At 39.5% G+C, this 20,096-nt stretch overlaps 1 protein-coding gene across 4 annotated transcripts in view; it reads right to left on the bottom strand.

The window, feature by feature from the left end:
* The window catches only part of AFG2A (AFG2 AAA ATPase homolog A), a 153,740-nt gene that overhangs the window by 108,605 nt on the left and 25,039 nt on the right, over positions 1-20,096 (bottom strand). For all 4 annotated transcript variants that reach the window (XM_082236911.1, XM_082236912.1, XM_082236914.1 and 1 more), the window contains exons 12-14: positions 18,106-18,159; positions 16,989-17,068; positions 1,167-1,293 (exon numbers count right to left, since the gene is read on the bottom strand). In XM_082236911.1, the coding sequence (XP_082093037.1) occupies positions 1,167-1,293; positions 16,989-17,068; positions 18,106-18,159 (261 nt within the window). The remainder of the gene's footprint in view (positions 1-1,166; positions 1,294-16,988; positions 17,069-18,105; positions 18,160-20,096) is intronic.

The raw sequence follows: 20,096 nt of genomic DNA, 5'->3' as shown, positions 1-20,096 counted from the left end.
GCACTGAAGTTTCTCACTGGTAATGAAACAAAGAGACCATGAATCTAAAGACAATATAGCACACTGACACTACACTCTCTCATTAATCTTCATTTGTCCAATCACATCCTGTCATTCTCATGCAAATAGGGCACTTGAGGATGCAACTGCTGCACACTGCTGGGATGAGCTGTCAGAAACACCAGGGTGCCATCACAAACCACAAACTATCACTTCATTCTCAGCCCTTATGCTCTAGGCATCCCAGCTAATGTGTTTGACACTCAGATCTCACCCAGCAGGAGCTAAAGCAATCCAATTCTTCAGCTACACACACATTACTTCCTGTTGTGAAACAATCACAGAGTTCCCTGGGGTTGTAACAGCTTCTTCTGTTCTAGCCTGCCATTACAAATAGATGCCAGAGGTATTATGGATGATGGAAACCAAGAAAAGGATATTCTTGCTGGTAAATTTCTGTCTCTGTCTTACAGAGAAGGGCACTCAGTTCAGGGAGGGCTAACAAGCCATCATCCTAGATGTCTATGAAGGTTCAAAGTTAGGATATTGGATGCAGTTATAAACAAAAACACATTTGAGAGAACAAAGACACATTGCACAATTTGCTTAAACATTCTCTGAATGACTACCTACAATTTTATCTATCGGAGGAAAGCAACCGTGTATCACAGGCTAGGTAACTGACTGGTGTGGGAGAAATTCCCTCCTGCCTATGGAAAGAAAATTTTCCTTTCACCCCACATGGACTGGAGATATATATTTACTTCTGAGGTTTCAAGATACAGTACTTCCAAGGCTGGCTAACTCTACAAAATGGTCCATTAATCCTGAAACAAAGGACCCCAAGATCCCAAGCAGACCAACTTGCTCAAAGCTGTTCCGGCTGCAGCAAACATCTCTATCTTACTGCCTTGTGAATGCATAGGGAGGGGTCTTAGTGGTTAGTTTGCATATTGCTTTCAAAAAATGCTGAAGTAGCAGCACTGGTGGAGCAAACCATGGTTCCTTCTGAAAACTAGGAGAACAACTGTTTTTGTTGAGCCTTATACAAAACCCCTTTTTAAAAAATTCAGTATGTTTGACTACAATTGACCACAATCTTAAAACATCTCACTTCCAATAAAGTAGTTTTAACAAAAGTAGGGGCAAGTGCCCAAACCTCTTACCTTGTCTATCATATCTGGTCGGTTTGTCGCAGCCAAAACTGTCACATCCTTTAGCTGTTCAATCCCATCCATTTCTGTCAGCAGCTGTGCCAAGACGCGGTCTGCCACATTCCCAGAACTCGAAGAGCTAATGGAAATACAAAACGAAAGCCACAGTAGTGGGTTTTCATTTCTTAAACACTACTTGAGCTTGAGGACCACATTCCCTCATAGGCAACTTTCCAGGGGCTGCATGCCACTGGTGAGAGGGACTAGAGGAAAAACTGGGCAGAGCAATGGTGGGGCTCTTAACCTTTGTCCAGGAGAATAAATTCCAGGCATGCAAAAGTCAAATGTTTCTACAAACGCCACATCCATCCTCCTTTCAAGCAAGTAAGAGGCATTGCCACTGTTCAAGCACACGTTTGGCTAGGCAAAAGCACTCAAGCAAGTGGCCTGGACAGCATCCAAAGGGCCAAATAGAGATGCTTAGAAGTTCTATTTGGTCCCTGGGCCAAAGGTTCTCCATCCCTGTGCTACATTAATCTGATGAATCAGCTTTTCCTTATTTGATACGCAATCAAGTCAAGGATAGCCTAGTTCCTTTCCACATTCTGAAAGAGGAAGTTATTGACAGGTCATGAATTTCTTGGTGGTTTATTTTTCAGCAAAATATCAGTGTAATTGACTCCCCCCCCCTTGCCCATTATCACTAATAGCTTGGATGTACTTCAACAGGGCTTACCAACAAGAACACAAACATGAAACCGATTTTTTAAAAACTGAAGCTATTGTTTTGGGACCAGTATCCTTTTCCTGCAACTCCCGCCAACTTGGCTAACAAACACCAACAAAACAAAGTATGTCAGAACTTGGCAAGTGATTTATTGTGGCATTCGCACGGGTTGATTTCGTAAAGATGTATTGGCAACATTAAAACGCTGCTCAGACAGTGTTTTAGTTTCTGCCACCAATGCAGGTCATCCAACACTGTAAGTGAAATGAAGGCCTTTTACAGATTCATTTCTTCCACCTTCCCCATGTAAGACCAAACTGAGCAGTGGCCAGCTAACCCATAAAACCACCTTCTTATTAATTTTGCACAGCTGTTGCTCCAGATGTTAAATACATATGTTGTTTTGAAATCACCAAATGGTTAGGTCTCAAAAAGAAAAGACATTTTTCTCCTGGAAGAGATTTCAGAAGTTAGCCTATTTGTGTTTTGTGTGGGTTTTTTTTTTATTAACTACATGTGAAAAAGTGAGTTCAAAAATGCAGTTGGGTATTTAATTATAACTTCCACATTTATTACTTTAAATATGTAATTGGTACAAAATGGCAGATGCAAAGCTTGTTTTACAAGATTGATCCTGCTGACATATGAGCTTTTTATATTTGCTTTCACAAGAGTCTGTTCCATTTTATGAGCCCTGCACTCAGTAGCATTTACAATTGGGTCTTGTGCAATAATTGTCCTAATTTTGATTTATGGCATAGCTAATGTGGGGTGCACATGGGGCAAAACCAGGGAAGTGAATAGCGCAGCTAAGATACACTCTTGTCTTCTCATATTGACTGCCTCTTATCTACAAGTACAAACTCTGGCAATGACACCTGACAAAATAAAACCTTCTTGAAACATAATCCCAAGCATGCTCACTCAAAAATAAGTCTCATTGAGTTCAATGGGACTTGCTCCCTAATGTGTGTGCAGTCTTAATTCCCACTGGTTTCAGAGGAGACACATGTTTTACTCGCCTACAGAACAGAGAATTAAGTCATCAACTTTAGCTGGATTGCTCTCTTACTTTATTCAGTTGGTGTTATCTACACAGATAACCAACCCCAAGAAATGCCCTGGAAGAGTGCAGTTTGTTCCAAAAGCTCCCTTGAACAACTGCTGCTAAGTGGAGCTGAAAATTTGGAACAGGTGGGAAGTGGGAATGAAGGAAAGATGACAAATACTTAGTCACAGAATTTAGTATCCAGATACTTGCACATGTCAAAACTCCCAATTGGAAATGAATCAACTAAGGACCAGAAAGGAAAGGAAACAGAAAAAGTAGAATTACTTTCCTTTTGCATATGCTTCCGGAACCTAAAATGCAATGTTTCATGTTTATTTTGATTGCTTTCCAAATAAGCATTTACCCTGTACTCCTTTGCTGTACAAGACCCCTGCCCACACTGATATTAATATAGATTTAAGTCCTCAATGTACCCCAAAGCTGCCGTGCTTTCCTTTATGCATGGAACTCAGCTGTCAGATTACACACCATATTTAGCATGACTCCTACAAGTAAACAAGCCCTTTTGGCTTAACAGGCTATCCTATAAAAATGCAGACAGACAGACATTTATAGCAGGAGATTTCTCCACCAGCTGCTCCAGAACTGCGTCAGCAGCATGTGTGCTCAGATGTTTGAGCTCTGCATAAACTGTTAATCTGAGGGGTGACATACAAGCATGTATTTTTTCCATTTTCCCATGATTTCCCAACAAGAATTTCATTAAAGCTGTCTCGGTTTTTGACGCAAGCACAACTCAGATACACAAATTATGTTTAACCTTTCAGACCCATTTATAAAACCAGCATCCAGCCAATAAGCGTTTCTTCCCCACCACCGCCAGCTGACCTGTGAACCATGATGTCACCATCCCAGCACTACAGAAATAGTAATCAGGCAAAAACTGATGCAAAACAGTTTCCTGTCAACAAACCCGACTGTATGCCAAACCGAATGCCAATGTTTGTGAGGTGCGCACGTGTGCCTGTTCACCTGTCCAATGACAGCTGTCTGAAGCTTAGGGAATCAATAGCAATGACAGAAACAAGCTTTTTAAAAAGGTTACTACTGAGGAATGGTCAGGAGCGCAAGACTTAAGAGTGAAATGATGAGCTTCCTACAGTGCCTTTAAGATAAAATACCAACTCCAATTGCTGTCTACCTTGTACAGTGGTACTTAATTCGTTCTGGAGGTCCGTTCTTAACCTGAAACTGTTCTTAACCTGAAGCACCACTTTAGCTAATGGGGCCTCCTGCTGCTGCCGCGCCGCCAGAGCACGATTTTTGTTCTCATCCTGAAGCAAAGTTCTTAACCTGAGGTACTATTTCTGGATTAGTGGAGTCTGTAACCTGAAGCATATGTAACCCGAGGTACCACTGTACATTCAACTTTGTGATTTCACAGTGTTTAAAAAGGCAAAGTTGTAAAACTTTCATGACCTATTTCCACCCACAGTTTTGAATAGAGTGATTTTCCATACTCCCACTTTCTATAGAATTCACAATAAAAGCAGGTGTAATGAACTGAGCCAAAATCATTAGATAATTACACTGACACCCATACTTAATGAAAACAGCGGTTGCTATCTGGAAAATGCAACAAGCTGACCACCTCTTGGAATTGTTTACAAACAGCAACATTTATACAACAGCATGCTCTTGTAGTCTAGATTAATCTGGAATTCTAGATTAACCTGCTTCTGTCACCAGTCACTAAGAAAATTCAAACCATCCATAAGAGTGCACTTCAAGACTGGGGCAATGTGGCACTCCAGGTCTCTATGTCTGGCCCTCATAATTCTCCCTAAGACACATTCACCCACTAGTTCTGCTTTGCACCTTGAATATTTTTGCTTGGGTGGAATGTACCACTGAATGTTGATAACGCTTCGTTTGTCTAGATGAAGGAGAACAATGCTGTTGGAATGTAGAAACTAACCTACTGTACAGAGATAACATTTATGTCCACTGCTCCACCCACTTTTGCCACTGTCCTCATCTACCACTGTCAAGTGGCCTTTGGAAGGTTTCCCAAAGGGCAATGTGGCTTAAAAATGTTCCCTGCCCCTAATTTAAAAGCTCTCCAACAGTTATTACTGTGAGCATAAGGGAGTTGTTCAGGTATGCCAACTTAACAAGTTATACTTAACAAGTGGGTTGTTACCCCTGAGAGACTGAAGGTTGGATTTAAGGAGGGAAACAGGGCCAACAAAAAAATAAGAGTGATCTTTACACAATTCATACATTAAAAGAAAGACACAAAGAACCCCAAGGTGGCCTGACAAGGACCTGTGAGCTTCCACGCTTACAGAACCTAAGTAGTAGTTGAGCCTAGCAAGAGAAGGGAAGGACTAAACTAAGGAACCAGAAGTCAGACATACAGTGGATGTGGGCGTGATCCGTTCTGGAGCCCAGTTCGCATCCTGAGTAAAACATAAGACGCGACAGCGCGTCTGCGCGTGTCACGTTGTGCCACTTCCGCGCGTGACGTCATTTTGAGCGTCTGCGCATGCGCGAGTGGCAAAACCTGGAAGTAACAAGCTCTGTTACTTCCGGGTCGCCGCGGAGCATAACTTGAAAACGCTCAACCTGAAGCACATTTAACCCAAGGTATGACTGTACTACGTGAGGGTTATCAATTTTATGGCTGCTAAAGCAGTATGAGACACAAAATGTTAACATCTCAACTACTCAGAAGATAAATTTTTAACTATCCATCCCCACAGAATCTGTTTCTCAAGTTATATGTAGAATTTCTTTGAAGATCATCCACAACAGCTGAGAGCATAAACTGAAACCTTAGTAGAGTCAAGGCCCTTCAGAGTACTTAGCAAGGCCTACTAAGGGAGTTTATATACTTCTGATTAAACTGAATTCTTGTAATACCATGGGGGCTACTTAATCTCTGGAAGTTTAAAAGATTAAACTGAACCTGAGCATCTTCCACTCTATTTCTAATTGCTCCCTAAGCTACACACAAGCAAGTTTCTGAAACACAGGCGGAGAAGAGTACAGTGGTACCTCGGGTTAAGAACTTAATTCGTTCTGGGGGTCTGTTCTTAAGCTGAAACTGTTCTTAACCTGAGGTACCACTTTAGCTAATGGGGCCTGCCGCTGCCGCTGCGCAACTTCTGTTCTCATCTTGAAGCAAAGTTCTTAACCCGATTTACTATTTCTGGGTTAGCGGAGTCTGTAACCTGAAGCGTCTGTAACCCGAGGTACCACTGCATTGAACTGCGTGAATGTTCCCTAAGCCCAAGGATATCTGCTTGTGCAGTACACTTTTCCATCCTTCTGTGGGACTCCTAGATCTGTTTTCGGGTTCCCTCTGGGGCAGATTTGGAGGTGGCACAGGGCATGTGCAGGGCGAGAGGGAAGACCCACAGCACAAGCAGAAATGCTTGCGCTTATCAGGGCACATTAGTTGAATGCCACCCATTATGTTACCATCATCAAGTATGTTTCACAAAATACCCCACAGGTGCCCAAAATGCACAGTGTCACAGTTGCAAATAAGATGCTATCTGGGGTAAATGCTGAGAAAATGTAGTAACAAAATACTATAATCTGTAGCACTGATAATATATGACATCCTAGCAGCACAAATGAACCCATGTGGGAAGCTGTGTGGGTTGTCTGCAGAAAAAAAATAAAGCACACCTTAATTTTATTACACACACACACAGGTCGCACCTGCACTATACATTTAAAGCAGTATCATTCCACTTTAAACCACCATGGCTTCTCACAAAGAATACTGAAAGTTGTCTGGAAAGACCTCTAGTTCCTGCACAGAGTTACAGTTTCCAGAGTGGTTTAGTGGAACTCTGGAAATTGTAGTTCTGTATGGGGAAATAAGGGTCTCCTAATCACCCTTTTTTTAAAAAAAAACTACAGTTCCCATGGCTCTCTGGGGAAGTCACAACTGTTTGAAGTACAGTGGTACCTTGGGTTACATACGCTTCAGGTTACATACTCCACTAACCCAGAAATATTACCTCGGGTTAAGAACTTTGCTTCAGAATAAGAACAGAAATCATGCTCCGGTGGCACGGCAGCAGCTGGAGGCCCCATTAGCTAAAGTGGTACTTCAGGTTAAGAACAGTTTCAGGTTAAGTACAGACCTCCGGAACGAATTAAGTATTTAACCTGAGGTACCACTGTAGTATGATACTGCTTTAAATGTATTGTGTGGAAGGGGCCACACACAAGTAAAAAATGACTGCAACACTGTTTTATTTCCTTCATTTTACAAATTCCAGCGAAAATGGATCTTGGAAAAAACAGCTTTCCAGAGTATTATTGGGGGTTTTGTTGTTGTTGTTGTTGTTGTTGTTGTTGTTGTTGTTGTTTTAAACTACCTTTACCCTTTTAAAACAAGCTTATCCTCTACAGTTTATACCTTCAAAAATCTAGAGAAATAAGAACAGTAGAGAAAAATTTGGCTTGCTCCACTTCTAATACACATTGTACATTGTCCTTGAAAATCATGTGTATTTTATGGTTACCTGAAAATGATTTTTAAAAACCTCAAGCAACTTACTTCCAGAAAAATTATAACTCCAAACACATCTTTTGACTAGTATTCCTAACTTCTCTAGAAGTTTCTGAGGTAAAACATTCCTAACATACCAAACCCCCTGCCTGCCAACACACTCCCACACTAAAATCACCACAATCACACAGTATGAAGAATGTATTGAGTCTGACATTTCTGTCAGGCTTTCACAGGAGGAAAGCTGTCAGCAAAGCACACCTGCCAGGTCAGACTTTTCAGTCCAGCTACCATGGTTGTAATTAACTGTCACACTGTTTTATTTCCTTCCTCTCACAAGTTCTGGTGAAATATGTTTTTGGCAGGACAAGGCTTTCCAGAGTGCTTGTTTTCAATAAAAGCAACAATCAAGATTACCAATTGCTATTATGGGCATCTGCCAAGACAGTTTCTAAAAACCTATTTTGGCCTTTATTGAAACACTTTTATGAATGACTATTTCCTCAAGTAAAGACCACAAGACTAATCAACTCTACTCAACAATAAATTCCTGATCTGTATTTAAAGATATAACAACTCACGCTTTACAAGTAATAGTATACATGTTTTCTTCCACATATGTACCAAACACACAGTACATATGAGTAATATGCCATATAGCTAGGTAAGACATACCTATAAATTGCTCCAGAAAGTTGGAAGGGGCTCCTCAGTTATCTTCTACTGTATACAAAATGTTTTTATACACAAATTATATTTTGGTGTCATTGTAGCGTGTTGTATGTATTACTGGTTTGGGGGCATGGGGATTTTTTTTTACTGTTTTAATTGTGGTTTTATATGCTATTATGCATTTCAGCAGTATTTTTTTTTTTACTGTAAGATTTGCATACTCCTAAAACCTACATCCTGTGTACATGTAAGTAACATGCATTTAACTTCATTCACTTTAAGTATCAATAAAGAAAACAAATGCATTAATGAAACAAGTGCATTAATGGTAAAATGTGAGGTTGCTTAAACAGTAGCTTCATTAGGGGTGTTGACATGTTATATTCAATGATAATACAACCTGTCTACGTAACAGTTGAGTTGTACAGTTATTCATATGTGACATTCAAAAGACTGTAGAGTCTGTGTACCAGTGGTTACAGTAACTGAGCTGTACAAATAATAAAATATTTACTGTTTCAAAAAAAAAAATGATTGTACATGCATAGGCAGTTTGCACCTGTGTTCAGTGTAACATGTAATCAAGCCTTATAGCACGATTCTGCAAAGGGATATAAGCTTTGTATTTATAGTGCAGTGCTTATGCACGGTGAAAAAGATAACCAGTTTTAATATTCCAATATTCAGCTTGCAGCAGCTGTCTTTTAGAAAGAAACTTGACAGCACTTTTCCATTTCCTTTCTTTATTTCCCCCCTTCAGCAGTTCTCCTTCTGTGCATTCCTGGAAGTTAATCAAGCTGAAAACTGTAATCAATCATGCCGACTGTAGAATCAACTGAAGTTTAATCTGGACGTACTACAGACTACAATGTGGACACAAGCTGGATTCCTCTTACAGCAGAATATTATATCAATATTTAAATACAATACCAGGGATTGCTAGTTGGAATTTTAAACAAAATCTAAAATATTTATCCAGTGCTATACCCAGCAAGAACTGTTTTTTTTCTCTCTCTCTGGGTCTAGGGAGTCATCAATGCTTCACTGGGAGAGGGGAAATACCACCTGTCTTGAAGAGGCTGTGGAGTGCCCCTCCTAAAGAAGGCCTCCATGGACCCAGAAATGCTAAATAACTATCACCCAGTGGCTAATATCCGCTTTGGAGGCAAGCTTCATTCATAGTTGGAGGAAACTGGGAATCTGGATCTATTGTAGTGATGGCACTGAAACTAAATTGGCCACCCTGGATATGACATTTGTCAGGAGAGAGAGATGGAGAGTGTGCAACCCTGGTCATTCTTCTTGACCTTTCAGAAGCTTTCTTGACCATGGTATCCTTTTGGAGCGGCTCATAGTGCTGTATTGCATTCGTTCTGCTCAAACTTCCAGAAAGTAGTTAAGGGAGGCCACTGTTTGACACCACAAGCATTTTCCTGTGGTGTCCCACAGAGTTCTGTCTTGTCACCCATGCTATTTAACACCGCTTTGAAGACACTGGAACTCAAAATATTGGAGTAAAGTGCCACCAATATGCAGATGACAGCCATCTCTTATTTCCATCTCAATCAGGAGAGTTGGCTAAGGTGCTAGACTGTTTGGAGGCAGTGATGGGCTGGATGTGGGCCAACAAACAAGCTGAATTCTGAAAAGGCAGGTGTTTATGTGTTCCACATTATTGAGTCAGAACCTCACTTATCTAGCACTAGGGCTTAGTTGTTTGTTGTCAACTAACAACTAAACTGAAGTAGAAGCTACTTTTTAATTTGTCCTTTCCACCTGAGTTAAAAGTGCTTCAAGTGAAGAAAAATATATAATTACCTTACTGGATATAGAGTAAGTGTTTCACTGTAGCTGTAACATTTGAATTTAAGTCACAAAATTGACACTTACTACATATTGTTTTCTGGTGCCGATTGCTCACAGCTAAACCTGTAGATTTTACCATAGATTTTGGCCTTTGATTATTTTTCTTTCACCGTTCAGTCACTTCATTTTGCATGACCAAAGTACCAGATAAATGTCCATGTGCATTTAAAGTATAATCAAAAGTTGTTCCCTAAATGGCTACAATTTTGAGAGCACAGTGGTTACCTTCTGTTCACACGCTTCCCCTTCTTGGCCTCAGAAAGCAAACTGGTGCCTTATATAGTTCTCTTCCTTCAATAATGTACAGCAAAGCACTGACTTTTTAAAAAGGAATTTAACAGTAGTGTTCTCTCCAACCCACAATTTTTCATGCCTGAAACTGCTTATAAAAAACAAAAAGGAACAAACATGTCTATTGCCTAAAACTCCCCACAATCCTACATGTATAAACAGCATCCTATTTCCAAAGCACGTAGATATCCCAAGTTCAGCAAACAGACTGTCTGGACTGCATTTACACAGAACCATGTTCATTCATCACCTTCAAGTTTAATTACCAAGCCATTTCCTCTTGGCAAAGTTTACCGGTCAGTGGAATTAGGTTTTACATGGTCAGGATACCAAGGAATTACAAGTACCCATAATTCTCTGCAGCTGCACAATTTGTTAAGAATCTGAAGCTTTGAAAAGGAAAGGATTATTTAGGAACAAACATTCCTTCTCGCATACAGTTGTATCTGGAACATTCATGTGGACATGACCTCAATGCAGACGTCTTTTATGAAATAATGCCAAGAAAAGGCAGCTAACTAAAAGAAACCCAATATTAGTCAGAACCACAGAGAAATAGGAAAGGCATCCATTTCTTCAGTAGTACAGATTGTTCCTTATTGTATATTTGGACTGTGAATTGGCCAGTTTCATTTAATATATGCCAAATTCACCACTACTTTCAGAAGATTTATTAAATACTGTAACAAAGACTGCCAAAGTGGTTCTACGATAGTCAGCAGGAACAACCACAATGTCTCAAAACAAAACCTCTCATTTTATTTGCTCAATTCCACTTCGGAAATCAGTGACACAGCCTTCGCTATTCTTTATTATTAAACTTGGCAAATAACATACAAATCTTCTCATACATTCTTTAGTCCTCCCACCGCCGTAGCAATTTCCTTCACTTTCCACCCCCCCTTAGCTGTGGTTTCACCAAATAAGAGGAAGCTACTATCATGGAGATACAATCAATTCTTATAGAAATCGCAAGCTAGTCCTACCACCACCCACAGCCTCCAACAACTGTTTTAATGTTTTGTATTTTGTGGATATTCAAGGCACTATCCAACTAAACAGTTTCCACTACCACAAGCACTTTTGGCTGTACAGTGGAACTTTCCCTTACTGTTCTCTCCCTATGTGCCCCCACCACCCTAAATCTGTTCCAGGTGCTTGGGATATCTCCCAGAATATATTTTGGGGGCATGCAGATGAGAGGAAGTGCTGTTGTGCAATCAAAGGTGTTTGTGCTAGTAGAAATCGTTCTGCCCAGACGCTGAGGTCCAGAGCCGAGGGCCTTATGGCGGTTCCCTCATTGAGAGAAGCAAAGCTACAGGGAACCAGGCAGAGGGCCTTCTCGGTAGTGGCACCCGCCCTGTGGAACGTCCTCCCATCAGATGTCAAAGAGATAAATAACTACCTGATATTCAGAAGACATCTTAAGGCAGCCCTGTTCAAGGAAGTTTTTAATGTATGACATATTAGTGTATTTTTGGTCTTTGTGGAAGCCGCCCAGAGTGGCTGGGGAAACCCAGCCAGATGGGCGGTATACAAATAATAAATTAATTATTATTATTAATATTTTTATTATTATTATTATTGAAATGTTTAGCAGGATACTGCTCTGTTATGCACTATGTTATACACTATGTTGTTTATGTTAGTATACTGAAACCATCCCATGGCCTTAGGACAAAGGGTGGTATACATTAAATTAACAAACAAAACGAGCACTTCAGGGGTGCATGGGGTTACTTTAGGGTCAGGTAACAATCTTCCACAGAAGTGCAAATAAGGGCCAAGCCAGTAGCAGCCTTATGCTGTATGCCTATTTTTTTATTCTGTTTCAATTATACATGAAGTGTATGTAGCTGCTTCTTGATTTACATTTTTCTGCCCTGTATATGTGCAAAGGCAGCTGATATACAAATGCTATTCTGCACACAAAAGCCACCTGCAGTATCTTTCATTCCAATATTTTTACACAAACACTGCCAATTAATAGGGTAAATTATAACCAGAAGTAGTTATCTGTAGGGAAAGGGCACAGGGCGTTTAACGACAGCAATCTGTTCTGTAGAAAAAGCACAGGGGGACTAGGGAGACAATATCAACAGGTGTTTCCTTGAAAACCTCAGTCTGGTTATAGAAGAGGAAATGGATCTCTGGAGCCTGCAAATCGTTAGCATCTCTAATGCATTTGCAAATTCCTACTGTGGAAAATCAGCCTGTAAAAACAGGTCATTTCCAATAAGTGCCTTGTCTGGTTTCCTACACCATTTAATTCCAGATGAATTTTATGAGAACTATGTTACATATTTTACCTCCCATATGGTTCACATTTGACAAAAAAATATTTGTGTCCTGCTCTGCTCTTTTCTATGCTCCAAAGAGCGGATGTCTTCAATGGAACACTGAAGGTCACACCTCCTATCTCCAATGGACAGGCCAAGGCTGTGTTTTCTCCTTCTCCATCTATCTCCAGATAAGATGATGGTTTGGGAAGTGCACCTAGCTAGAATGGGAACATTCTAAATTAAAGCTCCAGTGAACATACTGGACAAAACTGGCCATTTTCATTTTTTCCCTTATAACAGCCTTTTCATCACATTGCACAGTTTCAAAATCTTTATTAAAAATATGTATTTGACATGTTTATTCCTGTTTGTAATTTCTTTAATAATTAGATTAGACATGTTTAATAGTGCCCTGGAGAATGGCTAAAAGTTTATATAAGTGTCATAATAAAAATGGGCAGGAAACGAATATAGCAACATATAACAAGACACCACAGTCAGATTGCATCAAAGGGCAGAAATTACAGCAACTGGCTAGTGTTCTGTTTCGGTTCTATGCTTACGTCAGATCTGACAATTTAGCTCTAAAAGTTTGCTACTGCTAACGCAAGAGACTACTGTTCTGGTAACTCTACATCCCTGTCACACAAGCAAATTACAGCTGGTGATGTACAAAACAGAAAGCTCTTAATATTGTTGGGTGAAATCCAACATTAGTCATATTCAGAGCACATTGACTTAGTAACTTAAGTCCATTGATTTCATTGGGTATACTCTGTGTGACCTAGTTGGAAATAACATCATCATCATTATTATCAAATGGTTCTGGAAATGCCATTCCTTTACTTTAAACAGGGGTATTGAGCATAGCATTCTTCAGATGCTGTGGACTCCTACTTCCATTAGCCACACCAAGCCAGCATGTCCAATGGATGGAAGTGATTGGCATGTTGAAACACTACATCACGAGGCACTATGATAGACAGGCCCTGGGTCTGCCTCCTGGTGACCCAACAACCAGTGAGAAGCAGTGAGACCAACAACCAATCAGGAGAGAATGTGTGGAATTTAGGTTAGACCCTAGCAGTTTAACAGTCAGATACAGACTTTTGATCTGGGTGGGCAAATGGGGTCTCTGCCTATCTGCGTGGGCTCAGATAGCGATTATCCGTCAGTAGGCACAGAGAGCGAATAGGCTCTCACTTAGATACAAGCCTTTGACAATATTTCTTGGAGTTTTATGAAGAAGAACCTACAGGGGATGGGGGTAGGCCAAGGCTTTGAAAACGGTATAAGTGCAATTTATTCAGAAGAAGAGGCTAAATTAATTGTAAATAATGTGGTGACGGAAGAATTTAAGATAGAAAAAGGGACACGGCAAGGTTGCCCAATCTCCCCATTGCTTTTTATATCAGTCCTGGAGGTCCTGCTGAATATGATTAGAAGGGACCAGTTGGTTAAAGGTGTACAAGTCGGAGCTAAACAGTACAAGTTGAGAGCATTTGCAGATGACTTAGTATTGACGTTACAGGAGCCAGAATCTAGTACTAAAAGGGTTTTGGAATTTGGTCAGGCTGCAGGATTTAAACTGAATAAGTTAAAAACTAAGGTTTTAGAGAAAAATCTAACACCAATTGAGTGAGAGAGGTTTCAAAATGAGACAGGTTTAACAGTGGTTAAGAAAGTGAAATACCTGGGAATTAACATGACAGCAAAAAATGGGAACCTATTCAAAGACAATTACGAAAAATGTTGGGCTGAAGTGAAAAAAGATTTAGAAATTTGGTAAATTTTAATCTTTCACTGCTAGGCCGTATTGCTGCGATAAAAATGAATGTATTGCCTACAATGCTGTTTCTGTTTCAAACTTTGCAAATTTTGGACAAAATGGACTGTTTCAAGAAGTGGCAGAGAGATATCTCTAGATTTGTCTGGCAGGGCAAGAAGCCTAGGACAAAATTTAAAATACTAACGGATGGAAAGGAAAGAGGTGGATTTCCCCTGCCAGACTTTAAACTTTATTATGAATCAGCAGCTTTTTGCTGGTTGAAAGAATGCCTGCTTCTTGAAAACACAGACATTTTGGATTTAGAAGGTTTTAATAATGTATTTGGATGGCATGCATATTTGTGGTATGATAAGATCAAAGCACACAAAGCATTTAAAAACCATATTATCAGGAAAGCATTGTTTAATGTCTGGATAAGATATAAGGATCTACTGGAAAACAAAACCCCAAGGTGGCTGTCACCGATGGAAGCAAAAGCTCAGAAAAAGCTCAATATGGAGGTCAAATGGCCGAAATATTGGGAAATTTTGGAACAAGAGGAAGATAGACTGAAATTGCAGAGTTTTGAGAAATTAAAAAAACAAAGTGCGAGACTGGCTTCATTATTATCAGATAATGGAGGCATACAATTTGGATAAGAAAATTGGCTTCCAGGTGGAAAAATCAAAATTAGAAACAGAACTGCTAGAACCCAAAACTAAGATTTTGTCAAAGATGTATAACTTGCTGTTGAAATGGAATACACAGGATGAAACGGTGAAATCTGCTATGATTAAATGGGCACAAGATGTTGGACATAACATAATGATGGCTGACTGGGAACAGTTATGGACTACAGTTATGAAGTTTACGGCATGTAATGCCTTAAGAGAGAATATTATGAAAATGATATATAGGTGGTACATGACACCAGTCAACCTTGCAAAAATCTATCATTTGCCCGATAATAAATGTTGGAAATGTAAAGAGACTGAAGGTACATTCTTTCACCTTTGGTGGATGTGCCGAAGGATTAAGGCTTTCTGGGAGATGATTTATAATGAAATGAAAAGGGTATTTAAATATACCTTTCTGAAGAAACCAGAGGCCTTTCTCCAGGGCATGGTCGGCCAAATGGTGCCAAAGAAGGACAGAACTTTCTTTATGTATGCCACAACAGCAGCAAGAATACTTATTGCAAAGTATTGGAAGACACAAGATTTACCCACTCTGGAAGAATGGCAGATGAAGGTGATGGACTACATGGAATTGGCGGAAATGACTGGCAGAATCCGAGACCAGGGAGAAGAGTCAGTGGAAGAAGATTGGAAGAAATTTAAAGATTATTTACAGAAATATTGCAAAATTAATGAATGTTAGAATGATGTCAGAATGAAGTTAAGTGGTTTAAGCAGCAATGTTATAAAGGTGTATGTAAAAATGGATTATTAACAGGTGAGAATCCAAAGTTATAATATATTAAGTTAAAGGATTAAGATAAAAATAAAGAGGGAAAGAAATTGCTGAATTAACTAACTGAATTGGAATACAAAAAAGGGAGGTGTGAGGAGGTCAGGGAAGCAAGGAAATGAATGTAAGGTGGAAAGAATGATGTATTTTTTAAAAGTGTTTTTTATCTTTTTTGTATTTTGTATTTTTCTTTTATTCTTATTTTAGTCTTTTTTCCTTTTTTTATCTATGTAATTTTTTTCTTTGAAACCTTAATAAATATCATTTAAAAAAAATAGATACAAGGATTGTCTATGGGCGGACTATGCTGGACTATCTGAGAAGGGTTAGCTAGGGAACTTGGCTTTGATTCCCTGTGGGGACGTTAAATCCTAGAAGGGGCTGGGTGGGTGTTGCTGCTTGGGACACTGATATCCATGCTAGGTGTGAAAAGTCTACCTGAGACTTGGTTTGACAAAGAGTATTGTTTACAAGTTTCTCTGTAAACAGTGTCTTTAACAAACTTTTGTGCCTCATGCGTGAAACCATCAAGCGTTAAATGCTCGTAGAGTGTAATTAAATAAACATACAGTTTGGGATTCTGGTCTATGGCCATTTCCTATTCTAATGAAAGTGCAAGGCAACATCCTCATGATGTGCTCTGACTCCAAGCCAAAGATCTTGAAAATCACATTTCCATCGCCAACACATGCATACTTGCATGCCTGCATGTAATGCATGATCAAGGATATATGCTTGGAGACAATGGAGCAGAAGTATGGGTAACGTTCACCTGTGACATTTGCCTAATCCAATTTTCCCCACAGACGCTATTACCCCAATGGAAGGCAGTCAGGGAAACAGTCTTTCCCTGTGGGGTTAACAGTCATTTCCGGGGGAATTTCAATCAGGAAAAGAACACCAGGACGGTGGGGAAGCAGGGGTGAGAGTGGTCTCCCCCAGCACCACTGTTTCAATAAAAATCAATAAAATTACGATCCTTCTCTTGGCAGTCTTTAAAAGCAGGGAAGTTTTAAAATGTTTACTGGAAAGAAAAAAAGTCACTTATTTGAATTACTGCTAGGTCTTGCAGAACACTTCTATCCCTAATAAAATGAACCAACCAATTTCCATCTAAATATGCAAGGGAAACAGAAACAAAAGTCAACTTCTTGTCTGTGTGAAAGTACAAAGCAGTAACAGATCCAGAACCTTGTACATAATTTTTCTTACCTCCCCCTTTCTACTGCCAGGGCATCTATTTCATCGAAGAACAATATTGAGGGTGAAACAGCTCTGGCTTTCCTAAAGATCTGACGAAACAAAAACAAAACAATTGTCAGATTGTCCAAAGAAGTTGCATAATCACAAATAAAGTTGTTACCTTTGGTTTGCCTCTGATATCTAGGATAGGTTGCAATATAAAAATAAAACCATAATGACACAACCTTGGATCATCTAGAATGTCCAACCGATGGACTGCGCTTTTGTAGACTGTGGAGTTAACCATTTCAAATAGCATTGCTTGTGTCCCTCCAATTATTCTCTAAACAGCAGCAAAAAAAATTGTGTAAATATACTTTAACTGAACATATACTAAGCATATCTGGGGATTACTATTTTAAATGTCTTTAACTTTTGAATACTACCAGTAAAAAGGCAAAACCTTTTAAGAATTAGCCAAAGGATGTTCCATGCTCACCTGGTAAAAACAAAATAGTTACCAGCTGCTACAGCATTAACAGGATAATTCCCATCATTTTAAAACTGTCAAACAAAAGCTAAGCTATGGAAATATTTCTCCATTCCATGAATGCAACTCGTTGAACACAAAATACTGAATTCCATTCTACTAGAACAGCACATCAGCAGTATTAGAATAAATGAATTATTAGGGCTGAATGCTCCATTGGAGGCATGTATCCATTCAAGCAATATCCTAGTAAAAGAATCTAGAAGCAAAGATTCCCCATCGATCATTGTGCCAAGGATAGTGCTATGAAAGTGCCAAAGGTCTTCAGTGAACCCACAACAACACCATCCTGCTGCAGGCCCCTGGTAAGTTTGGATAGGAAAAAGAAGGGGGCAGAGATTGGAAGGTTGAGCTTCCAAGAACACCCTCCACTCTTAGCAAATTCATACACAAGCTGACTTCATCATATCAACATGTGGCAGGAAGCAGTGAAGACTGCTATAATTCAAAGCCTGTGAAAACTAGTTACTGCAAAGCAATGACTGCATGATGAAACAAAAAGACCCTGACTATAATGTAGCAAAACAGACAGTAAGTTGCGTTATACATCCCTGTACATGTGCACTTAATATTCCAGTTAAATTAATAACACCTTACCTCTCTGACTGCACGTTCAGATTCTCCAACGTATTTGTTCATCAATTCAGGGCCCTGCATGAAAAGAGTTACATGCCTTTTCCTTATCCCAAACACAGCTTTAAAGAAATCTGTCATATCACATAGAATTCTACCTTGAAGAACTTTTGAATATCTACTTAATCAGAGATAAACCCTATAATACAGGGTCTTCCAAGGAGACCCTGCTGGATGTTCCATGATTAGCAAGGGCGCTGGCTCCTGGGTTGCGTGGTGCCACACACAAGCCCCCTCAATCCTGATGACTAGTGATTGCCACTTGCGTGACCACATGGTGATAGCACCTACCACCTGGAATGCCCCTACCTTCAGTAAATTAATGAGCCAGAGACAGTAATGACCTTCCCTTTTTTTGAAATCGTTTTTATTTGATTTTACAAATATAAATTTATAAGCATACCAAATACACATCCAACATAAAGAGATTACTCTGAATCTCAAGACTCAGAGATTCAGACAGTAATGACCTTCCAATGCCTCCGAAAAATATACATGTTTACCCAAGCTTTCCTGGACTCTTAATTTTTTGTGCATGGCTGCTTTATTGTGAAATGCAGTTGCGTTTTGTTTTTATCAAGTTCTCAGGAGACTTCATTAAAATGTTATTGTATTTTTATTATTTTTATGTAAACCGCTAAGAGGTTAGTGTAATATTTGAAATAAATCCTTGTGATTGTGGAAGTAAAGAATGAAACACCAACTCAGGTCTGCATTTTTGGTGCAGCTCATTGGATAGTTAAAGCTACATGCCCTATTCCTGTTCTCTTGCACTCTGCTTAATAAATGAGTTGGCAGCATGGAGCTCAATATGTGCTAAATTTTTAAGTCTATTACTCAATCAGCACAGATCACAGAGTGACATTTCATACTTCTGCTTACTAAACAATAGCTAAAGGAGGATCTGCCAAAAAACCTCATCGGAACACTAACCAGTTTCCTTCTGGGGATTCAGTGATGGTTGCTCATGAAGCAGAGCAGCAAGATTTCCAAGCCTCATTAATCTATTTTAACTGTTGCAGCCAGGAGGAAGGAGAAAAACGGCGGAGGAAATTTTAACTGGAAAATATTTTGACATACTTGACCCAGATGACAAACCAAACTTAAGCACATGTCAAGGGCAGAGAGCCACGGAACGGAATCCGAAGAGGGATACAGGACATTAGAAAATATGCCAAGATGAAGTCAGAACTCTGACAACATTGTATATTTTTGTAATCATTGCTAATCAGGAAAAAAAGAGAAGCTAACACTGAAAGGATCTTATTTAAAACAGAAAATAAGGCACTGAGAACATTTTCTACCAAAAAACCTTCCACCGCAATTGGACACATTTACTAAATACAAATAATGCGCTGGAGTCGCTGACTCTCTTCTGCCTGCATAAATGTTGTTCTTGCTCTTTTGAGGCAATACAAGTTTTGCCAGCTAGTTTCTAAAGTATTCTTAAAATCCAGAGAGTGCTAGATCATTTGGCACTCCTGTAAGTTTAGAACATCAGAAAGGCCTAATTATTTAACACTTCTCTTTTATGGATTGATAGCCCGAGGTCAAGCAACACATTACACACAGTTTTCATATCTTGTAACTTGTTTTTAAACAAAAGCAGTTTGGCAGTGGGTGTTCTTCTTGTATGGAGAAATAGCAAAGGAGTGCTTTAACCTTCTTCCTGTGTACTGTTTTTCCACTCCAACTCCCTACCTCCCAACCAACTGCCAAGATTTCCAATTATGTTTACACCCCATATGCACCTGGAATCCTATCACAGGAGGAAAAACAGGGGGAATTCCAGCAGGAAAATAGTAGAGACAGGAAAGGGTTAAGGGTCCTCCCCACTTCTCTGCACAAAAACACTTGCTTCTGTTTATAAAAACTGGCAATTAAGGGGTTGTTGCTCAGATTTGCATGTAGCCTAGTATAACCTATGAGTGGAAATTATTAATCCCATCTAAGAA

Source organism: Podarcis vaucheri (assembly GCF_965113315.1).
Source record: "Podarcis vaucheri genome assembly, chromosome: 9".
NCBI lineage: Eukaryota > Metazoa > Chordata > Lepidosauria > Squamata > Lacertidae > Podarcis > Podarcis vaucheri.
This window is presented reverse-complemented; position numbering and strand designations above follow the sequence as displayed.